Here is a 24884-nt window from a genome sequence, read left to right on the forward strand (position 1 = left end):
TAGTGCACCGGGGACTTAACTAATCCTGTATTAGTCGACCGATATAGCCCTCTGTAGTGCGGGGAACTACAGATTCAGTCAAGCTAGTTTAATTCCAACGTTTGTAAACCATGCAAATGTAGATAAACCACTGTATAGCTTCAACACGGTAAAAAATATTACTTTTGATATAATTGATGGTCAGTCCTTGAACGCCTGGTTCTTTTTGTCATTACAACTGTACCGATAGCAGCACAAACAGGCTTCAGAGTGTCCATGTCTGGACACCTACGCCGCCCTACCTTGATGAACTAAACACTTTTTTTCTTCTCTCACGCTTTGAGCATTACGACTGAGCTGCGGAGGACGACGTGCTGAGCCGCAATTTTTTCATCGACGGACAAAAAGTTATAATCTGCCCCCCCCCCCAATGTCTTCCCGAGGCTTTGCCTGTGAGACAGCCAGACGGAAAACAATTTTAAGTGACAGCGTTGAATTTTGCCATCTCAGATGTGGAGCCAAGGTGTTTTCTATTTGCAACTGGAGACTTGAGCAGAAAAACATGGTAATTCAACAGGACAGACCAGCATTCTAACTCTCCCATTTGAATTTAAAATATATACTTCCCGTCACACTGAAGCACCTCTACCCTAGCCACACCCTATGATCAGAGGAGACGAGTGTGTCTGTTTGCGAGAGAAAGTGGATGGGAGACTGACACTCATTCCACATAAAACCACCAATATGAATTTCAAAATCTTAAAAGAAGCACCTTCATCCACCACAATCAGTCTCTATTTTATTTGATTTAAAAAAAAAAATTATGACCATTTGGACAAGCTAGGCTTCGTCACAATATATAGACAGAACTCGAACAGTATTCTGGACGTTTTGTGGTTGGTTCCTTGAGGGAATCACAACCCTCCTAAAAGGAAATACTGTGGAAATCAGCACCAGATGCAAATTGGGAAATTAATGTAGCCGTACAATTCAGTACAATTCTATTTGTGTGCGAGAGACAAATGTGCGAGACAGGTACAGAGGGAGGGAGAGAGAGAGAGAGAGAGAATGAGCGTTGGAGGGCTTGAGTATTATTCATGCAAATGACTCATGTACATGCATGTTTAAGTGGTCAGTAACAGACTGCTGCATACATCATTAAAATCCTTGTTTATCTGCTAGCCTGGTCCTACAAATGTCTCATCACTAAACTGCATAGAGAGACTGTTTGGGGAGAAGCAGTGAGGACAATAAGTGTCACAGATGTGAAATCCTTAGATCCTTATTGAACGCCCCTAATTCACAATCCCGCTTTGAAGCAGAGTGCGGCAACCATTTCAAATCCCATTGACCAAAAACAAAAAAAACATAATAATAAAAATCACGTATGTTCACCTGAGCGAGGTAAGAGATGAAGAAAAGGGATATTTTGTCTCGAGCCTTGCCTGCACACAACATCTTCCTCTCCTCTTTAAGCAGCCTCCCACTCATCTCAATTTCACACAACTCCTCTCCCCATCTCGCCACCCCCTGCTTCAGTACGCTATATCTCCCTCTAACACCAGTCACACCTCTGGGAACCATTTAGCGCAGATTAGGGCTGCAAAGTCCCTTGTAAAACCACTCTTCCAGCTCTACAGTGTTTAGTATGGACCACGAGCCACATCTTCGGGTTCTATTTGTAAAGGAACATAGTAGTTACAGAAGCTGGCAATAACCTGTGCTCCCATCTCTTGTTCAACACCCTGGTCTTCGCTCTCATCCTTGTGTGTGTGTGTGTGTACACACTGTACTTCCATAACTGAGGGGAGGGTGAGAGAGGGAGGGCGGGAAGGAGGTAGGAGAAAGGGGGACACAATAGATAAAACTGATAGTAGGCACAGGAATCCTTGAGTAGGACCCAAGAGAGTGATTTTCCAGAGCATGAAAGGCACGGTTTCTATCTGCAGATGAGAGAGGGGTCAAAAAACTCAATTTAAAGCCAATTTATAGTCCAGCTGCAAAGTGAGACAGAGCTCCATGTAATGGACATTGGGTTGGTACTGTTGGTTAGTCTTCCCAAGGGGCATCGGCATCCCTACAGTATACCGCAAAGCTAATAGCACAACAGAACAGTGGACATGAGCACCGGAATACCTGGAGATCTTGCTGAAGCACAACTTCGGAGAGTCAGAGTCTGTTCCTACGCCCAGCAAAGACATTGTGGGATTTACTTTTTGACAGGATTTCAACATGTTTACCGATTTTATTTCTCCATTTCTTTTCTCGCACCATCAAATCATGAGGGATTTGGTAAAACATGACACCTGCGCTGCCTAGGGCTAGGGTAGTATCACAGTTTGACTGTTTTTCCCTGCCAACATGTTGTGCTTATAAATATGGGCAGATGTTGGCAGCAAGTCCTCTGCTTCCTAACACCTAATGGTGCTGGTGAGGAAATGACTTGGATCTTATTTGAACAGGTAATTAAATCTCTGGTGGTGTCAGTGCTAAATAAATGAGCTATTTGAAGCTGCTTAACAAAAAAAAAAAAGAGGCACTGCTGCGGCCTGATGGGATTTGAGTGGCCTTCCGCCACTGGGAGGAACAGCATGAGAGATGGCGAAGAGATGGCGAGGTGGGAAAGGAGAGATGGCGAGGTGGGAAAGGAGAGATGGCGAGGTGGGAAAGGAGAGATGGCGAGGTGGGAAAGGAGAGATGGCGAGGTGGGAAAGGAGAGATGCATGATAGCAGGGGGGGGGGGGGAAAGAGTTTAGCTTACGCAGCGAGGGAAGTTAATCACACACGCAAAGAAATGGAGGGAGGGAATTGGGCAACAGACATGGTTTGAACTTGTTCACCCGTCCTGAAGTGAAAGTCCGCCATTAACACGTGACAGTTGGCTTGTTAGTGCCCTTGTGGAGCAGAGAGGGGATGATCTGGAGCAGCTTTAATGTCTTTTGATATTTTGGAGTGCTGCCTTTGCAAATCCTCATGCCAACAAAACACCTTCGAGGCAGAGGAGAGCATAAACTTGGGGAAAGCGAGGGGTAGGGAGAGGCTGAGAGGGGTTGAAGATGGGGGAAATAACAGAGCAATGGAATATCACAACTCCAGGGCAGAAGTCTGTCACACTGCATCAGCATAGGTCAAAAAGAGGAGGAGAGTAGGGACACAACATCGGGAAGGGGAAACTAGACAAGCTGAAACAGAACAGGGACAATCAAGAGAAGGGATTACGCCGCTGGAGGCAGAGGTTTGAAGAGGCTGGGGGAGGAAATGCAAGTGTGTGAAGGGGGGGGGGGTTCGGACACGGTCAGAAGACCGGAGTTCCACCACTGATCAACGTTGGAGAGTTGCCCCGCTGCATGCCCTTCAAAAGCTCAGCTGTGCCATGGTGCAGCTGCTGCCTCTAACCCTCGCTCAAATCACACACACACACACACTTTCCCCAATCAAAGGTTTCATTTAGAGCCATGGAAAGCTAAGGCTGGCAGTACACGAATCTCTCACATATCCGGCAAAAATACATCCAGACAGCCATTACTGCCTTTTCATACTGCGCTTTCATGTGAACATGTTGTTATTGACACTAGTAAGGAATAAACAAAGAAATCCCAGTGATCTGTATCTCTGATTCTCTACTTTACAATTCCAAACCAAAGCCCTCTTCGATACATAGTTGAAAGTAGACTCCTCCTGCCTGAATGTTTCTAATATGCTAGCCTTTCATCCTCTGTCACATGCTTACACATGAGCCATCCCATCCCCTGTATAATTAGCTTCTACTTCCCCTTGCTACTAAAATAATTGGCCACTTAAAATGGTGCCATTTAAAAGATGCGCTTCTTGCAAGAAAACAAATCTAGGTTTTGTGGAGAAAATGTTTCATCATTGACTTTATCTGTGGCCCGTGGATTGGATTAGATGGAACTAGGAAGAGAGAAAGAACAGAGCTCCCTTGACCTTGCAGTGCAGTAGCGTAGTGATTAAAATGCCTTTGATCAGAACCAGATCCATAAATCAAGGCATAGATGACCTGACTGGCCTTAATGGCCCGTAATGGCCTCAACACAGTTCACTTCTCCCTGCTCACTTAGCCTTCTGACATCCTTTTCATGGAGCTCCTGCTTTCCACGACTCTCCTCTACAGAGTTGCCACTTTCAGCACTTTTCACTATGTAGCTTTTCCCTTACTAAGGATCTCCTGTCAAAAGCATCCCTGACCATAACACAGTAATGACACGTGCAGACAGTTTCAGGTGAGGGTAAAACGGGGTACTTTCAAAAGATGCACTTTCGGGTTCTCTGACAAGTTGCAAATTCTTGATGACCGGATACATTTCGATTTGAAGCCATCCACCTCATACATCACACGGCTTTACTGCTTGAGTAGAGCAGTTGGGAGAATGAAAAAAGGCTAATGTGGACACACGACGTGCTGTGGGTAATGACCCTACCTTGACCCCGCGGACACGGAACTCTGCCAGCGCCCGGTTCATCTTGGCAGCGGCGGCAGGCAGGTCATTCCCGCTGGCGATGACTTTGACCAGGAGGGAGTCGTAGTGGGGGGAGATGACGGCCCCCTGGAACGCAGAGGCACTGTCCAGACGGATGCCCATGCCCTCTCCAGTCCGGAACACCTGAAGAATGGGGACAGGAGAATTACAGGGTATGCAGGCAGCAATGCAACAGATAGGACAGGCGACAGGAAAAGAGCAACCCTGTTGATACGCAGTACGTGCCAAGTACATGCACATTTACAAATGTGGCAATTCATATCCTTTGATAACACTCAACCCTTTGTCGATTCACTCAATTAGTCAGTGGTAGTCTCAGCTGTGCGATATGTTTAAATTAGCCGATATCCTTTAAACAAGCTGCATTTCATGAGCAAATTAAAAATCTAAGACTTTGGATCTTTTTTTTAGCAAAAAGAAGCTCACAGGATGTCAGTAAAAGTATAATTCCAAATGAAAAAGGTTTGATTGAAAAGACACAAAAAGAGAGGACGTTCCTAAAGTCTTGGGCTAGACTGTGCAATATCAGAACAGACCAAGGATAAAAAGCTAGCCTTCCAAACAGCAGATATTGCCCTTAAATGGGTGACAGTGTTGGCACTGAACCACTGAATTATTCAAGCTTGGTAATACCGTGCTGTGCTGATATCTTTATTGGTTGAAAATGGCATACTGAAAATGCAACTGAAAATCGTGTTTAGCTCCATAAGAGTCACCCCCTCATCCTCCAAGCTCCCATCCCTCTGCCTTCGTGTGCCTCCCAGCGTAGGGAATAAAGCACTGTTAACCTCATTCTCACTGTGTGAGAGGCACTGCAGGGAGGACCCTTACACAAATCAGAACAATCGCAGCCAAACAGCCTCCCAACACAATTAAACATGTCCACCTGCGTTGCCAGCGTTGGAGACCCAGCCCTCGTGTTGTGAGGAGGACTGGGAGAGATGATGTGTTCTGCGGTGTGCTGCTCCCACCTTTGGCGCAGCTGTGTATCTTGGAGCGCTCACATTTCAATTCTCTCAATTAGATATGAATAGGATATCGCAATCTTAGCCGAATAATGTTTTAGTACAAATTTGCACTTCGGGATAAATTGTATGCCAGTGGTTTTAATATATAGAAAAGTAACCAAATGAGCAAGTTACAACTACGATTGTGTTTGATTGTTTTCCAAACAGTAGGCTAATTGAAGAATAGAGAATTTTCTGATAAACGTCATTACCACTGTTTATTAACTGAAATATACCCACAGGGATGAAGCCCACAGCAACACAGTAATGGACAATGTCAGAAAAAGAAAAAGAAACATTCAGTATTTATGGCAGAAAGAGGAGATCACCACATGGCTCCAAGGTAACACTGGTTGATGTCCAATCACGCTGCCACAGCACAGTGACTAAAACCTTTCGGGCCAGACTCAGTGTGTATGTCCTGCATCTCTCTCTCACGCGCGCTCTGTCTGGGAGAATAAACTGATCCGAGGTTTAATGCGCTCTGGTCATGGAGCACATGCTGCATCATGGGAGGGAGGCTTGAGGGGGTCTAAACGTGCTCGTTTCTGTCAGGATGCTTGTGCGACGCTTCAACCACTGTCGTCAAGGCAACAGGGCAACTTAAGATGGCGGCCTGCCAATCCAGCTCCCCCCACCATCGTTAGACACAGCAACCCTCCGTTCAAAAGTAGGTCACAACACCTACGCTAATTCACCCAGCCTAAAACCTCCTTGACAAGCATGTAACCGTACCACGCTGCAGCCTCTAACACCACACCCTCTAGGACCCATCCAACCCGACCAAAAAAAACAACTGTCAGTCCAACAAAGGCTTCACACCACCTGTGTTTAGCATCTCCCCTCCTTCACTGCCTCCCTCACTTAGAGATGACTTCAAAAGTGTTGTCAGTTTGACAAGTTGAACAGAAGGTTTGCCCAAGCTTACCCAGCTGTGTAGAGCACATCTACAACAGAGGCAGGGTCCTCCGGAGGAACGCGGTATACTTGTTCAGCATGTCTACTGAACACCTCCTGTCGACCTGGCCAACGTCACACACAGGAGTGGAATAAGATCAGCTGCACTACGAAGCCCAATATGACCAGACAACTGTCTTTACGGTCAAGCTAGGGGGAAGAAGATTGTTGCTGATAGACATTTCTGCTTTTTAATTATTCTTAAAAAATAAAATAAAAATTAAATTCATTATTTTATGTAAATATATTAAAGCTCTGCCTGACAAGGTGTACGTCCAGTGCGGCTAGTTGAACTGCTGATACAATGTGGACACAAATCTCACAAATCTCTCCCACAGGGTGTCCTCTGGGCCAGCTTTTGACAAAAATAATCATTAAAAGCCAATAAATAAAATGAACGCCGGCCAACTGTCTGGGAGAATATTGTTTTATCAAATTGCATTGAATAATGTTTTTTTTAGCCCATTCAATGCACCATTTAGTGCAAATGTAACTTGGGTGTGCATTTTCGTTAGGCCTAAATAAGACTCATAACGACTATCACACACTCACAGCATACAGACAACAGAGCCTGGTTTAAGCTGAAAATCTGTCAGCCAGAGCAAAAGCTGCTGCTCCTGTTGCTGCTGGAGTGAAACATGCTTTCAGAAGCCAAGTCATCACGCAACAATTCTAAATGAAATATCGTGTTTAAAAAAACGATTATATATATCAAATTTAAATGAGCTTATACTCTTATTTCTCAACTGGTAATCGAAGCGCACTTCCCATTCAAATTGCGTGCAACGGCAGGCAGGCTTCCGCGCATCACACCGCTTTGCAATGAGTTGGCGGTAGTATGCATTTTGAAAACATATAGGCCTACTTAAATGTTAGACACCTGCACATTTTACTACATATTATGTAACATGTTAAACTTGCTCCAAAGTAGCCAAAACACAACCAAATGTGGAGGCAATTCTTTTATAAAAGACCTCCGTTGCTGTGCTTTTAAAATGTGAAGAAATAATAGTTGATCAATATTTTAAAAGCTAGACATTCTGATCGGTTGCATTAGCCACATCTTTTTATGTATCCTCGGCCTACTGGTTGTATGAATTTGGGATCTCCTGTCCAACAAACTGTCCCAGAGTCTGTTTGGAATAGGCTATTTATTTCTCGCACAGAACGACAAGCTGACCAACAAAATAGATTCGATTGACAGGCTAGTGATTGTTCTGTTGATTACTCATCTTGTGGGCTGAGAAAAAATGTGTAATGTGGAATGTTCTAACATCTTCGAAATGCGCATCCGAATTCGCTTAAGAAGGACGCCATAATCCAAACGTGACTTCTGTCATTCAGAGCACTGTGGGGTGGACGCCCAAATCCAGTTTCGCACCCAGTGCACATGGGTCAGGTACATTTCTCAAAATATCTGGTAAATGAAAATGCTGCCAGTCAAATGTCCGAGGCCACATTTTCCTAACGGAAACCCTGCTCTCCCACCATGCACTTTAAAACGGATCCAACAAATCCCAGTGACATTGCAGCGATGCACCACAGCTTGCAGTCAGGCAATTAAGACATCAGGAAAAGGACTCTCATGCCCCGTCCTGCTCAGAGACACAAATACCTATTCACTCCATGGACACCCCTTATGAGACTTGTAACCTACATGGCAGTTGAAAGTGACATTATTAATAATTCAAGGTTTAGGCAGGAAGAAAAAAAAAACCCGCAGACAGCAGCTCTCTAGATGCTGCAAAAACATACACAACCTGACATTCCCCAGTTGGAGACAGAACAAATGCACATTCACAAAATGTTCACACACACACACAGGAAGACTAATGAGTCTGGGATGCGCGCCTGGGAGACTAGAGCAGTATCAAATATGACCCATTAATTAGATTGGATCTCAGAGGAAACATGGTGGCGAAGCAGGGAGAGGAAGGCGGTTAGGAACCATTGATCCCTGGAACACGCAGCAGTACGGGGTCAGCGGTCATACAGAAATACTGCAAATATCACACACAATCACATTAGGCTGGACATTAGACACTCAGAGGTGGTGTAGTGCTGTTGGTTTGGGGGTCAGGGTTGTGGATGGAGGCAAGGTTAGGGGGAGGCAACGCGTAGGAGAGACTCATCAAGAGCCAACAAGCACTGTTCGGAGAGGGGAATAAGGGAGGGCAGGATAGAAGACAAATTGAACAGGAGAGAGAAGGACAGAAACAGCAGAAGAGATTACACCATGAAGAGACGAGAGCACAAAACAATTGTCTGAAAACAAACCAAGGTGGGAAGAGAGAAAGGCGGAGTGGGATGGAATTGAATTGCATGAGAAAAGAAAATGTCAAGCAGAGGGAGAAGTGTGCAGTGAGGGAAACCTAAAAAATAAAACATAACTTGTTTAAGACTAAAAATGCATCAGAGAGGAGGAAGATGGTGAAAGAAGGAGAGAGCGAAGGAGGTGGAGGTGAAAAAAAAGGAAATGAAGTGAGAGTGGACGGAGATAAGGGAAGAAAACCAAATTATTTCAGGAGACCAAAACAAAATTGAAAATTAGAAAACGCAAACCGGAGTAGACAAGGATAGGGGGAGGGATGAATAATGGAAACCACCCGAAAATGGGGAGAACGTGGGTAAACAGAGGATGAAAAGAGGAGACTTTTATTACCTATAAAATACAGTGGTGCAGAGGCACATTTTTCACGAGGAATAGAATGTCCATCATAATTACAGTGAATTGGTTTCTATTAGGCGTAGGACAAGGGGCGAGGGGGGGGCTGCGCAATGATATTCATTTCAAAGTATCAGCAAATGGGACATTTTCAATTTCATTTGGGGCAGCAGGGACAGATTTAGTTTCTGAGAGGTTATTTTACAGGGTCTGCAACAGATGGGGCTCTCCATCGATGAACAACATTGGTACGAGTGCCTGTCTGAATAGGGAAGCCTATACAGGTTTAATATGTACTACAGTACCTCATAAGAAACAGAAAAAAGGTCCTATACAACAGGTTCTAAATTCAAAGGAAATATGAACCAGGGTATTACATTGGACAGTTCTGTTAGACACACTTTTTTAAAAATCAGGCTAGTCTGGTTTGTTCATGTTAACACATCACAACGCAAAAAAAAGAAACTTAGTAGTGATGAAGGACAACACAGAATAGTAAACCGACATCAAGTAGATTAATAAATAAAAATGCTAGAGTGTGAAAGAAAGGAAGGTAAACATGGGAGATCTTGGTAAGCGTCAGCCCCAGCAGGAGACTGAAAAGAGGCAAGCGTGAAGAGGCATGAATTGAGTGGATTCAGGAATTTAGTGGGTTCAGGAATTCAGTGGATTGAGGAATTTAGTGGGTTCAGGAATTCAGTGGATTGAGGAATTTAGTGGGTTCAGGAATTCAGTGGATTGAGGAATTTAGTGGGTGGGTGTAAGGCATTATTTCAAAACCCTTACATTGGCCATGAAACGCAAGTCAATGGATGAAGAAGTGAAATCAGTATAGAAGAGAGTGAACAGCTCTTTAAAATGAGCTATAAAAAAAAACGTTATAATCACAGGAGGCTGCTGATGGGAGGACGGCTCATAATAAATGTCTGGAACAGAGCGAATGGAACGGCATCAAACACATGGAAACCATGTGTTTGATGTATTTGACACCATTCCATATATTTCCGCTCCAACCGTTACCAAGAGCCCGTCCTCCCCAATTAAAGGTGCCCTCAACCTCCTGTGCTATAAATACAAATTATTCAATCCCCCCCCCCCCCCCCCCCCACCTTCAGCTTTCATTAACACTGTATAAATGTAGTCGTGGACTGATTCAATTCCTCCTCCCCCTACCTTCCAACCTACACAACAATAGTCCCGGCACGCACTGGGTTGGAAGGCCACAAATGGCAACTGAGAAAGCAGGGACAAGAAACATCCATCTCCTCGCTCAGTGACAGTATCAATATTGCAGTAGAAACAGCCAAACAAACTTGAGGAGGACATGCCTTTTTCAAATCCATAAATGTTCAAATACATCCATTTCAAATCTCACCCCAATGCAGTAGTTTGAGGTCAGCTGTTCCCACATTTCTGAGTGGGGAACAACAGAGGCAGTAGAACAATAGAGAGACGGACTGTACAACGGGAGATATGTGAAACCCTTCTGGGAATATTGAACTTGGCTGAGATTTGCAGTCCAGAGCTGCCTCCTTTATCTAATGCCAGGTCGCCATGTCATTAAAGCCAGCATGGCTATACTTTGGTTACAGGTGAGATTGCCCAACTAACCACAGGGAAGAGAAACGCTGAGCAAGATTCAAGTGGTTCAAACGGCTTATTTTCGGGGGGGGGGGGGGGGGGGGGGGTGACTAGCTACTTGAGCACAGAAAATATACTCACTTTGTGACCCTTTAAAAAGAACAATTCTGCTATTCCAGGATTTTGATGACGTAGTCATTTGAAAAGTTAAAAATATGAATATAATTTGCCTGCCTGTGTAAGTCATCAGAACCGATATAGAATGGTTCCCTGGAAACTGCCCTGCTCAGTACAGTTGCTCAAGTATTCATCCCCCTAATGGATAAAGAGAACAGGACAGGTACTAATACATATTTAGCAGTGGAGGGAGCTGGGGACGTCTCACTGTGCTGAGAGTGGGGTGTGGCTGGGATGGGACGCAGTCCTAAATTAACTGCATACGTAAAACATGCATCTAAATGAATACATGAAGCATGTGATTCATCCTCGTCTAGTCAGTCCACAATACATGAAAGTAGTAGTATTCTTTATTCCACAGTGGGTCACTTCATGTGGAAGCTAGTCTGCAGACCATGCCAGTTTCTGGCACAAAAACCTAAGAGAACAATAACCAGACTACCCAATAAGACAGATCACACCGCCAGAGAGGCTAGAAAGCTAGCCACCACAAACATCCTTTGCCTGTTTATAGAATGCCTGCAAGTTCTCCTGTTCCCTGCTCGGAATTCACAAGTATGTGTTCCATTTTATGTCGTCTCGCCTTGGGAATATTTCACAAATGATGGTTTTGTTAACATGGGGGCAACACAGAGCTTAATACAGAATACTAATGTAATCTTCAGCTTTGCCTTTATTCCCTGGGCCATCTGAAAACCACATAAAAACAAAATGGCACCACTGGTTCAAAGATTTGCCGTTAAGAGCTGTGAAAGCCAACAAATAACAAAACATGGAAGTCTTCATGGACCAATTCAGCAAAACTCCTACTCAACGTGTACAACCTTGACTTTTGTTTAGCATTCTCAGATGCAAGCCCAACTGAATTCAAAATGTCTCCATGATATTGGGAATACCTGCACGAAGAGTCGAATATGCATGGAGTTTAGATAAATGGCTAATCGGATATATAAAGGTAGTTTATTGGTGCCACCCGGCACCACTCCAGTAGAATGGGAATCGCCCATTCCAAACAGTCTGGAATGTCTCAGCTCAACATTCATCATGCTACGGTTGTTGTTCAGGACCATAATGATGAGGATGATGGCAACGACAACGCAGTGATCACAATAACGACGCTGGTCAATTTCTTGGCACACTGATACTGAACATTTCCTTGACAGACTGCTTGAAGTAGGCAGAGGTAATTCTGTTGTTTTCATGTGCAGTTCTCATTTACCACCTGCCCAGTTAGTGAACAGAATACAAAAACATATCGACTGATGTCAAAATAATTCAAAGGAACCGTTGACAAGCTAACAAAGTAAACTGATCCAATGCCAGTGATTACCTATTGAACCGATGACAAGTATTAACGCTTCTTTTCCCTACCTACTAAATTACGGTGCTCCTACTCGCCCTGCATATCTGAATCCCATCCATTAGGAGTTGCATCCTCATTCATCATTGTGTCTTCAAATTAGCTTCTGAAGAAGAAACACGAGAGGAGAAAGTCCAGAGCTAAACCTGCGCCCCTCCCTCTTCCCCAGTCTTTACTAGATGTCACATTCACAAGTTATTTTCTTTGCACAAACATTCTCCTTCTCTCGTAATGTCTGGGAAAGCAGAGAAGAAGAAAAAAAATAAGTTGACACTTGTCATTCAGACAAACCCGGAGGAGCAGGAAGGAAAGAGAACCCGCCTGTAGTGTGTACCTCATCTACTATCCTGTCCCTGGACAACACCGAAACATTCCTTCTGCATTTCACCCTTCTGGCGCCACTCTACACCTATTTACTCACATCCATAATGCATCAAGTTGTCAATATTGATGCTCTACCCATCACCTGCTGCATCTCTCATGGACAATAACAACGGCCGCATTACATTGCCTTTCAATTAGAGGTAAGGAAAAAGACCGACACAGACCGAGACCGTTCCAAATCCCACAGGGTGCGTTGAGAAAAAGTAGAAAACTTTCATAACTTCAAAGACTATGACTTTTGATACATCCTTAACTCTCAGAACTGTGGAATGAGAACTTAGTATCAATTTCTCAGCACCTTGATGCAGAACTTGTTTACACAGACTGCCTGCACTGGGTACTTGATGTTATATATAGTGCTCTGTAGCTCAGTTGGTAGAGCCTTGAGCGTGCAACACCAAGAGTGGGTTCGATTCCCCAGAGCACCCATACTTAAAATGTATGCACGCATGTCTAAGTTGCTTTGGATAAAAGTGTCTGCTAAATGGCATATTATTATTATTATTATTATTATTATTATTATTATTATTATTATTATTATTATTATTATTATTATTATTATTATTATATGTATTATGGAGAATTGCATTCTCATGGAAGGAAAAACCATCAAGCGTTCCCAATTTTCTAAGGAAAGAGCTAAGAAATTGCGAATCGTCTCAGGAATTAAGGGCACGTGGTTATCAAAACACCACAAGATAGTTTTAGAGCGGTGTTTCCGTATCTTCCTTTAAGCTTCGCAATTTACTGGATATATGTGCTCAGATAGATCCCTGAGGGCAGTCCGAGCAGATCTGAGGCTGAACTCTTCATGCATTAGGAAAAAACCCAGCTCCTTAGTGTGAATCAGAGAGACCAGGTAGACGACCAGACAGACAGACAATCTACAGTTGGAACAGACGGGGATGTTGGGCTGATTCAAGGCCTACATGTCAAACAACCGGGGGATATCAATATTTGTTCCATTATTTATTTAAAAACGCAACTCATCCCCAACAATCATTCAGACCAGAGGGCTCCTGTGGGAACAGGGTCGGTACGCCAAGTCTACAGCATTAACTAAATAAACACTCAACTACAGAACCCTAAATGGACATGCATAAGTAGAGGTAGGAGGGTTATTTCCTGGGAAATAGTTCTGTCAGGGCTCATGGGTCAGAAAACCTTCTGGCCCTACATGGAGAGAGAGACTGCGCCTCATTATAACTGAGTGGCAGTCTGCAGGGAGGGGGGGGGCTGTTGCTTACCTCAAGCCGTCCAGTGTCAGGCTGGAAGCCACGGGCAGGGTCCTCTGTGGTCACCCGGCATTGGATGGCGAAGCCATTTATCCGGATCTTATCCTGCTTCAGGCCCAGCTCTGGCAGGCTACGCCCCTCACACACGTGCAGCTGAGCATGAACCAGGTCCACACTGACAGGAAGAGGTCGGGGAGAGTAGAAAGAGACAGTAAAATTGTCTGAATTGACAAGGAAAACACAAGAAAATGCGCTCGGTTGTGCATAAAATTCCCACTCTGGTATGTCGACAGGAGTTACCAGTTCAGAATCTTTTTTATCTTGATACCCATGACAAACTTCAGATACCTTGTGTGAAATTCCCCTACACGATACACAAGCAGTGTGGTGACATTCACAACTGATGTGAAGATGAGAGTTCACAAAGCAATATCTATTCCCATTTTAAAACGTGATGTTAGGTTGATGACACGCCTTCAGTGCACTTGAAAAATAGACCTGAGAGATGGGGAGGGAACTTCGGTTCAGAGGGGAACAGAGCACATAAAAAGGTATTCAGGGTAAGGAAAGATAACTGACACTTTGCTCCACTGTGACCACAGCCACCAATCCAGAAGGAGCTGGAACTGGTTTCTGTTCAGTCACGGATGAAGAGGAATTTAAATCTGATTCGTCACGATACTATGAGAGCAAAAAAACTCAAAACCAAAAACCCTATTGCTGTTAACTTTTACAGAAACATCTGTCCATTTAGCAATTCTAATTATGAAAAAGGTTGGTAGAAAATCTATTTAAAGGTAATTCAAACTCAAAGCTCCACGCCACATGAGGGAATGTTTTTGTAATGGCTCGTAGGCAAATCTCAACAAATCCAAGTTTGTCTACCGCTCACTGAATGACTAAAATATACGTGTGCATGTCTGTGCCTTGAGGCTGAGGGAACACTTTCTTACCAATAAAAAGGAAGGGACAGAGTTGTACTTGCATTAAATGTTAAACATCAATTTAAGGAACAAAGTGTCTGGGCAGGAGTTTTTTGTTGCATCAGTGGATTGAAACATTTTGGCTGGTGGTGACAAATACTTGATGAAGAGTCACACAAAGGCAAAATGTTCTGCGATGAAACAATCTCAGGCCATGGAGTAGGTTGTGGACGCTGCTTATGTCTGAGAGACGGAATATAGTCTAAACTGACAGAAACAATTGCAGAAACAACTGGGCAGGCTGAGAATAAGCGACTGTGTAGCTTGAAAACCGACATTCATTTTATACTTCCATCACTTACTGTATACCATTATTTCTCCACCTTCTCCCGCTCGGCAGACGACTGTCAACCACTTCAGAGAAAAAAAAAAAAAGGTTGACGACATCCGTTCCTCATTCACTCTCAGCCTAATGAGCCCATAACAATAACGACCTACTCCTTGACCTCTTTCGATTGTTACTGGTCGATCCAAAACAGGATTGCTCGCCACCAAACAATACATTTGATGTTGAAAATGCACTTCGAAAAATATGTTTAAAGGGCTTTTCTACAAGTAAGGTCAAACGGAAGTGTTCATTGTAAGAAAATTGCATGTAATTGTGAAATTCGATCATTTAGTGGGTGGAACGCTACATATTTGATATAATAGCTGACATTCTTGTAGCCGTGTTCATGTTCTCTATACTGCGTTTTAAACGTGTGCCCAGTCCCCCCAATTTTTTTTAAAGAAGATATTTACTACTACATGAAATTAAAAGTGGCTGCATTTCAAACTTGATTAACAGAAAACGAAGATATCAAGAGGCACAGGATCATCTGGTGAAAAATCACTGGGGGGGGGGGGGGGGGAGCAGCTTCTGCCTCTTATTTTCCTTCTTGACTTGTTTTATCATTTGGTATTTACACAGACTAAGACAGGTGTTACCAAGGTCTCAGTAAGACATAATGACAAATCGAGACAGTAATCCCTTCCAACTGAAGCAACGGGTCATTTTGTCATATTGGATTAACCCACCTGTTCTCCCCACTTTCTCTACCTCCAAGACAATTAGTGGTAAAAAAAAAGAAAAGGGCCGTTTCAGGTAGCCTTCCACAAGCTTCCCACAATAAATTGGGTGACCTTTGGCCCATTCCTCCTGACAGAGCTGCTGTAACCGAGTCAGGTTTGTAGGCCTCCACGCTTTTTCAATTCTGCCCACAAATGTTCTATAGGATTTTGTGATGGCCACTCCAATACCTTGACTTTGTCGTCCTTAAGCCATTCTGCCACAACTTTGGAAGTATGCTTGGGGTCATTGCCCATTTGGAAGACCCATTTGCAACCAAGCTTTAACTTCCTGACTGACGTCTTGAGAGGTTGCTTCAATATATCCACATAATTGTCCTCCCTCATGATGCCATCTATTTTGTGAAGTGCACCAGTCCCTCCTGCAGCAAAGCACCCCCACAACACAATGCTGCGATCCCCGTGCTTCACAGTTGGGACGGTGTTCTTATGCTGCCAGCCTCCCCCTTTTTCCTCCAAACATAACGATGGTCCTTACGGCCAATCAGTTCTATTTTTGTTTCATCAGACCAGAGGACATTTCTCCAAAAAGTACGATCTTTGTCCCCATGTGCAGTTGAAAACAGCAGTCAGGCTTTTTTTTTTTAAATGATGGTTTTGGAGCAGTGGCTTCTTCCTTGCTGAGCGGCCTTTCAGGTTATGTCGATAAGGACTCTTTTTACTGTGGATATAGATAATTTTGTGCCCGTTTCCTCCAGCATCTTCACAAGGTCCTTGGCTGTTGTTCTGGGATCGATTTACACTTTTCGCACCAAGGTACGCTAATCTCTAGGAAACCGTGGTCCCATGGTGTTTATACTTGTTTATCTGTACAAACAATAGTATGCGTGGTACCTTCAGGTGTTTGGAAATTGCTCCCAAGGATAAACCAGACTTGTGGAGGTCTACAATTTGTTTTCTGATGTCTTGACTGATTTCTTTTGATGTTCCCATGATGTCAAGCAAAGAGGCACTAAGTTTGAAGGTATGCCTTAAAACACATCCACAGATACACCTCCAATTGACTCAAATGATGTCAATTAGCCAGAAGCTTCTAAAGCCATGACATCATTTTCTGGAATTTCCCAAGCTATTTCAAACGGCACAGTCAACTTAGTGTATGTAAACTTCTGACCCACTGGAATTGTGATACAGTGAATTATATGTGAAATAATCTGTCTGTAAACAATTGTTGGAGAAATTACTTGTCATGCACAAAGTAGATGTCCTAACCGACTTGCCAAAACTATAGTTTGTTAACAAGACATTTGTGGAGTGGTTGAAAAACACATTTTAATGACTCCAACCTAAGTGTATGTAAACTTCCGACTTCAACTGTATGTATGTATTTAGTCATCCACCAATTGTGCAAGTTCTCCCACTTAAAGATAAGAGGCCTGTAATTTTCATCATAGGTACACTTCAACTATGACAGACAAAAAGAGAAAAAAAAATTGTAGGATTTCTAGTGAATTTATTTGCAAATTATGGTGGAAAATAAGTATTTGGTCACCTACAAACAAGCAAGATCTCTGGCTCTCACAGACCTGTAACTTCTTCTTTAAGAGGCTCCTCTGTCCTCCACTCGTTACCTGTATTAATGGCACCTGTTTGAACTTGTTATCAGTATAAAAGACACCTGTCCACAACCTCAAACAGTCACACTCCAAACTCCACTATGGCCAAGACCAAAGAGCTGTCAAAGGACACCAGATTCAAAATTGTAGACTTGCACCAGGCTGGGAAGACTGAATCTGCAATAGGTAAGCAGCTTGGTTTGAAGAAATCAACTGTGGGAGCAATTATTAGGAAATGGAAGACATACAAGACCACTGATAATCTCCCTCGATCTGGGGCTCCACGCAAGATCTCACCCCGTGGGGTCAAAATGATCACAAGAACGATGAGCAAAAATCCCAGAACCACACGGGGGACCTAGTGAATGACCTGCAGAGAGCTGGGACCAAAGTAACAAAGCCTACCATCAGTAGCACACTACGCCGCCAGGGACTCGAATCCTGCAATGCCAGACGTGTCCCCCTGCTTAAGCCAGTACATGTCCAGGCCCGTCTGAAGTTTGCATTTGGATGATCCAGAAGAAGATTTGGAGAATGTCATATGGTCAGATGAAACCAAAATATAACTTTTTGGTAAAAACTCAACTCGTCGTGTTTGGAGGATAAAGAATGCTGCGTTGCATCCAAAGAACACCATACCTACTGTGAAGCATGGGGGTGGAAACATCATGCTTTGGGGCTGTTTTTCTGCAAAGGGACCAGGACGACTGATCCGTGTAAAGGAAAGAATTAATGGGGCCATGTATTGTGAGATTTTGAGTGAAAACCTCCTTCCATCAGCAAGGGCATTGAAGATGAAACGTGGCTGGGTCTTTCAGCATGACAATGATCCCAAACACACCGCCCGGGCAACGAAGGAGTGGCTTCGTAAGAAGCATTTCAAGGTCCTGTAGTGGCCTAGCCAGTCTCCAGATCTCAACCCCATAGAAAATCTTTGGAGGGAGTTGAAAGTCAGTGTTGCCCAGCAACAGCCCCAAAACATCACTGCTCTAGAGGAGATCTGCATAGAGGAATCGGCCAAAATACCAGCAACAGTGTGTGATGACTGACTGACTGACTGACTGACTGACTGACTGACTGACTGACTGACTGACTGACTGACTGACTGACTGACTGACTGACTGACTGACTGACTGACTGACTGACTGACTGACTGACTGACTGACTGACTGACTGACTGACTGACTGACTGACTGACTGACTGACTGACTGACTGACTGACTGACTGACTGACTGACTGACTGACTGACTGACTGACTGACTGACTGACTGACTGACTGACTGACTGACTGACTGACTGACTGACTGACTGACTGACTGACTGACTGACTGACTGACTGACTGACTGACTGACTGACTGACTGACTGACTGACTGACTGACTGACTGACTGACTGACTGACTGACTGACTGACTGACTGACTGACTGACTGACTGACTGACTGACTGACTGACTGACTGACTGACTGACTGACTGACTGACTGACTGACTGACTGACTGACTGACTGACTGACTGACTGACTGACTGACTGACTGACTGACTGACTGACTGACTGACTGACTGACTGTCTGTCTGTCTGTCTGTCTGTCTGTCTGTCTGTCTGTCTGTCTGTCTGTCTGTCTGTCTGTCTGTCTGTCTGTCTGTCTGTCTGTCTGTCTGTCTGTCTGTCTGTCTGTCTGTCTGTCTGTCTTACTGAGTGACCTGGAAAGTTACTGAGAAAAGGGGACATGCAGAAAGTTCATATTCTGTTCAGATATGTTATTGTGGAATATGAAATATTCTTAAGGAGGGAGGCAAAAGGGCAAGTCTAGTGTCAGTTCTTGATATGGCAGACCAGTTGCTGAGGAACCACAACCATGAGGGATGTGGAACTCAACTGGAGATAAGGTCAACTGTTGAAGTGAAAAGACACTGCTGGGAGCGGAGCACCCCGAAGACCAATCTGATTTACAGTCCTCTCACACACAAATTCCATGCGGGTCCTGGACTTAGGCAGGGCCATGACAATAAGAGGAACAGTGTGTTTCTGCCTAACAGAGGACCGTGCATCTTAAACACGCAAGGAGATGACTCCGCCTAGTTCAAAGGTATAAAGAAAATGTGCTTGTGGGGACTTGTATGTTGTCTTTCTAGCTGTATCACCCAGTGGGTGAATAAACTCTGTTTGAGCTTTTTCCTAGTCATCCTTTTGAGTTTACTCTGTTTTTTTCAGAACCTAACAGCACACTGCAGTCTTTTTCCTAACAGATACGGGAATTGATCAATGTTTGATTTGTTTTCAAATTCTTTGTGTTGTCTGTGGGAAATATGCATCTCTAATGTAGTCATACATTTTGCACGAGTTTAGTAAGCGAAGCGCAGTTTCTCTCCCTCTCAATAATTATTCTCCTGGATCTGTCTCTGCCCTGGGCCCAGCAGCTCAGCTACTTCTCAAAAGGAGGTAAAGAACCTCCATCTTCATGGCAAGAACTAGTAACTGATAAGTTAGGGAAAGAGCAGGCTCCTACCTGCAATTTAGTACATTTCTAATTGGGGCTGAAGAACCTAAGTACAAGCAGTTTAGGTGAAGACTTAGAGAGCTAACATTCAAGGAGAAGTCACTTCAGAGCACAGCCTCTGCAACTCAAGGAAGGGTCAAAAGACAAAGCAACCAGGAACACAATCCGAGGAGAGGAAAGGAGAACGCCACAAGCACAACAACTTCGGACCAAAGGACACACGGCCACTTTGAGCAGATTGAGTATGACATTTAATGTTCATAATGTCAAGGTCTTTAAATCTCATCTTTCATTCTATTTCATCATCATTATGTTTTGTACACATTTTGATTAGTGACATTAAAATGTTGATGGTATAAAATAATTACGTTCTTGTTATTCTGGTAAAGTTATTAAAAATATAATTGCTAAGTCAGGTCTTCTCTGAAGATAAAATGTTTTCCAATAAAAAAGGACTGGCACCTAGATTTCATAATTTATAGTAATAATTATACACACACGTCAAACAGACAATCCATGCTTTTTTTTTTGATTGATCTCTTATCTAACTCCTATACCCAGAGAACACTAGACTGAAACTCTTGATTTCAGTCCCAAACTCTTAGGGTGGCAGGATGAAAGAAAAGGGGTGGAAAATACCCAGAAAATACAAGAAGAGGAGGACAGAGGAGAGGGAGACAGAGGAGAGGCAGAGGAGACTGCATTGCACAAAACCAAAGATGTGATATGAGCTGGAAGCAGAGGGAGTGAAGGAGGGGGGGAGAGAGGGAGACATGAGGGGGGATTAATATATTCAGTGTGATTTCTTATTCCACTTTAATTGCTGATGCCAGGCAGCGTATGTAGCGCTGGTGTGGATGTGCTGGAAAATTCTGCACCTCTCCCTCCTAACAAACCAAAATCTTTCCACTGAAAGCCTCTCCACTTTAACCCATTTTTATTTGAATAAGATCCAGGTCTTTGAACCAGCCCCCAAACATACCAATCCGTTGACAAGCTTTCCCTCATCCTTGTGTGCCAGTTTAGTAGTCTTCTCTACCCTCGTCTACCCGTCTCACATTCTTAATTTCTTGCAGAATAGACAAACAAATATGCAGCTGCAATCTAGCCACAACTCAGTGATTAGAAACCCATTACAGGGTCAGTGACAGAGCCTACACTGAGCTGTAAACACACACACACACACACACAATTGAATTAAGGGAGAGGAGTGGGAAGAAGAATTGGAGTGGCGCAAATGCTGAGAGAATTGAGGTCTGCCATAAGCCTGTCTTAACTGAATTTATAGAAGGGAAAGCACAACACAACAATGACCTCCACCCAAAGTATGTGGGCTCCATACCGCAGGAAACTGTTCCTAAAGCCCGTTTCAAGAGGAGGCATTATATCACAGTAATGTAAGAAGATATTGTGAATGCACCAAAAATGATTTGATCTACACTGACTGAAATGCTTTAGTCTTCATGTGAAAGGAGGAAAAAAGGGATGTTGTGAGACTGGAGAGGTTGCAGAGTCCAAGGAGTGAACACATTACGATGACATGGGCCATTTCCAGTGATTCCCAATACCACGCAGTAGGCAGAAGGGGTCCTTAAATTGGTCTTAATCACTGGAACCAATGACAAGTCATGATACAGGCAGCGGCAGACAGCCAAAAACAGAGGCGTAATAGCCTACCAACCGGAGAACTATATACAGAAAAGAGAATTCAACACGTAGTCGGAGGAGAACATAGCCAGTGGCTAGGGCTATGGCACGAATGCCCCTTTGGCGAGTAAGACTCAATCGCATTACAGTCATGTGCCTATCCAGAGCCAATCACTCAGAGCAGTGCGCCAGCAGAATGCCAATTGCAGTCTGACAGATTCAATTTAATACGACAAGATGGACATTTAGAACGAATGAACCTACATTCCTTCCACATGACTACAGAAGTCTCTGCCAGGTGCACAGAAGAAAAAAGTCATACATATCAATCTGTGCGTGAGTCAATGTGTACGTGCACACACACAAAATAAGACTTAAAAAAATAAAAAGACACAGCATCGCATTCATCCCTCCTGAATGATTACTTTGGCTGCATCTGATAAGTGCACAACCCATGGCTATTGTCAGTGTTTGAACTCTGAATGCATGAGATGGGTGAGATTAGGCACTTTAATCATCTCTAGTATCAAGTAGGAACGCCAAACGACATAGCGCTGCGCGACATGATTCGTGGACTAGGATTCTGGCTCTGAAAGTAGAACTCAGACAGTATAGACTGATTCATATGGGAAGGAAAACTTGGTAAGAGCATCACGTCCTAAACGATCTGCTACATCAGTCCATTTGCTTCATAATTCCAGGACTTCTAGAGGGTTCCTTTTGCGTTGGCACAGCATAGGAATCTTGTAGTCCTTCACTGGTCAATTAGAAACACGTATTTAACTATTTTTCTTAAAACCACTCAAATGGACACAAAACAATCATAGTACAAGGAGTCATCTATACACATGTACACAAACTAAAATAAATAAAGGACAATCGGGCACTTCTAAAAGATAAGTCTCTGTGGCAGGATTTGGCACAAGCATTTACATTGTTACTTGAATTTTTTTCCACAATTTATTATTTCTCATCAGGGCTGGACTTCTGACCAAAAAAAAATAAACAAATATCCCTAATTTCATTGTATAACCCACAGTAAAGGAAGGCATACGGGTACATAAACGTTTATCTCGGGGAGTGTTTGTGTATCGACCAGTCTCAATAGCAAGACTGGCCAGTCCACATCAACATTTTACAAAACACCTTCAATATTGCTTGGATAAAACAGTACGGCTAGGGTTCTGTCCCAAAAGTGCATTTACAAAAAGCCTGTAGGGTGTGCAGCTTGTTACTTTCAGGTTTGTTTATCCGTTTGGTAGCACTTTAGTTTTGCTCTCCAAAAGTGCTGACTCAAAAGCACCACGGCCATTTCCAGTATACACACTGCCTGTATCAGTGAGCTGAGTCATACCAATGTTGAAAAAAAGCTTAGACATGATATAACATTTTCCTTTGCAGTTGTAACACCACAAGTCCATTAAAAACATGTTTACATTGACATTCATTTGGCATGCTGCAAAAATCACTTCCATTTAAAAAAGGAAACATAGCCTCCCTCTGGTGATTCATAGAGTTTTCCAGACAATATTGTCTTCAATAGGGCATGCATTTACCCACACCGAGGTAAAATCTGCAGGCATGGTTAAAAACTGCATTAACCCAGGTATAATTTGTGCCCCCATACTGCTGAAGCATAAATAACAGGTAGCATCAACGAATCAAACAGTTTAGCATAACATTTAAAAAAAGGTTAGCGTTACTCCTTGCAAAGATTGCACCGAGGACACGATTTGTGTGGTTAGCTAACAGACAAAATCCAAAAAGGGCTTGACAATCAGTCCCAGATACTTGTACTCACTGACATCTAATAAGGAATAATAATATTGACGACGTAGTGTTCTCCCCGGTTCCTGTTCATCCCCAAGGCTAAAGCTTTGTTCGTCAACTCTTCAATCAAGCTCCCAAGCAGAAGAAAGCCACGTCAACCATGACGATCAAGCAGACGGAGCTTCTAGAAAACGGAAATAACTACAAAAACGCCGTCTCTAGCACCGCCCCAGAATCTCCATAAGTGTTCAATTGGGTTGAGATCTGGTGACTGAGACGGCCATGGCACATGGTTTACGTTGTTTTCATGCTCCTCAAACCATTCAGCGACCACTTGTGCCCTGTGGATTGGGGCACTGTCATCCACTCCCAACAGGATAGAAATGAGTCACCATAGGTTGAAGGTGATCGCTCAGAAGGGCTGTGTATTTACTGGCGTTTACGTTGCCCTCTAAGGGGTTCAGTGGACCTGAACCATGCCAGGGAAATGCACCCCACGCCATCAGCGCCGCCGGGAACACTCATTTAGTCAAGTGTTTCCATTATTTTGGCAGTCCGGCTTTAAAAACTTACTCTTGAAAGTTGTAATCGTACAATGCACAAGGTGCAATTTCAAAATTGGGTAGTGCATCATCAGCTCATCTTGTTAGTCATTTCATACCTTAGAGCTATTTTATATATATATATATATAAAAATGTAGTGACCTCACCTGGTTTAAAGGTTTAAAGGGTGTCTCTAGAGACAAAACCGCTCATCGTCACTCAATGCCTAGGCTTACCTCCGCTGTATTCACATCCTACCATACCCTTGTCTGTACTTTATGCCTTGAATCGATTCTTCCGCGCCCAGAAACGTGCTCCTTTTACTCTCTGCTACAAACATACTAGACAACCAGTTCTTATAGCCTTTAGCCATACCCTCATCCTACTCCTCCTCTGTTCCTCTGGTGATGTAGAGGTTAATCCAGGCCCTGCAGCGCCTAGCTCCACTCCCACTCCACAGGCGCTCTCATTTGTTGATTTCTGTAACCATAAACCCGGATGTCCTAGCCGTGTCTGAATCCTGGCTTAGGAAGGCCACCAAAAATCCTGAAATTTCCATCCCCAACTATAACATTTTCTGACAAGATAGAACTGCCAAAGGGGGCAGAGTTGCAATCTACTGCAAAGATAGCCTGCAGAGTTCTGTCATACTATCCAGGTCTGTGCCCAAACAATTCGATCTTCTACTTTTTTCATTACAATCCACCTTTCCAGAAATAAGTCTCTCACTGTTGCCGCTTGTTATGGACTACCTTCAGCCCCCAGCTGTGCCCTGGACACCATATGTGAATTGATTGCCCCCCCATCTATCTTCAGAACCTGTAGTGTTAGGTGCCCTAATCTGGGACATGCGTAACACCCTGGCCATCCTACCATCTAAACTAGATGCCCTCAATCTCACACAAATTATCAATGAACCTACCAGGTACAACCCCAAATCCGTAAACACGGGCACCCTCATAGATATTATCCTG

The 24884-nt window shown here is 43.6% G+C and overlaps 1 protein-coding gene across 2 annotated transcripts in view; it reads right to left on the reverse strand.

Moving 5' to 3' along the window:
- Positions 1-24884, reverse strand: part of LOC109872945 (pyruvate carboxylase, mitochondrial-like) — an 85190-nt gene that overhangs the window by 41080 nt on the left and 19226 nt on the right. For both annotated transcript variants that reach the window (XM_020464379.2, XM_020464378.2), the window contains exons 9-10: positions 13857-14019; positions 4419-4601 (exon numbers count right to left, since the gene is read on the reverse strand). In XM_020464379.2, the coding sequence (XP_020319968.1) occupies positions 4419-4601; positions 13857-14019 (346 nt within the window). The remainder of the gene's footprint in view (positions 1-4418; positions 4602-13856; positions 14020-24884) is intronic.

The sequence above is a fragment of the Oncorhynchus kisutch genome, linkage group LG28, assembly GCF_002021735.2.
Source record: "Oncorhynchus kisutch isolate 150728-3 linkage group LG28, Okis_V2, whole genome shotgun sequence".
NCBI classification, from domain to species: domain Eukaryota; kingdom Metazoa; phylum Chordata; class Actinopteri; order Salmoniformes; family Salmonidae; genus Oncorhynchus; species Oncorhynchus kisutch.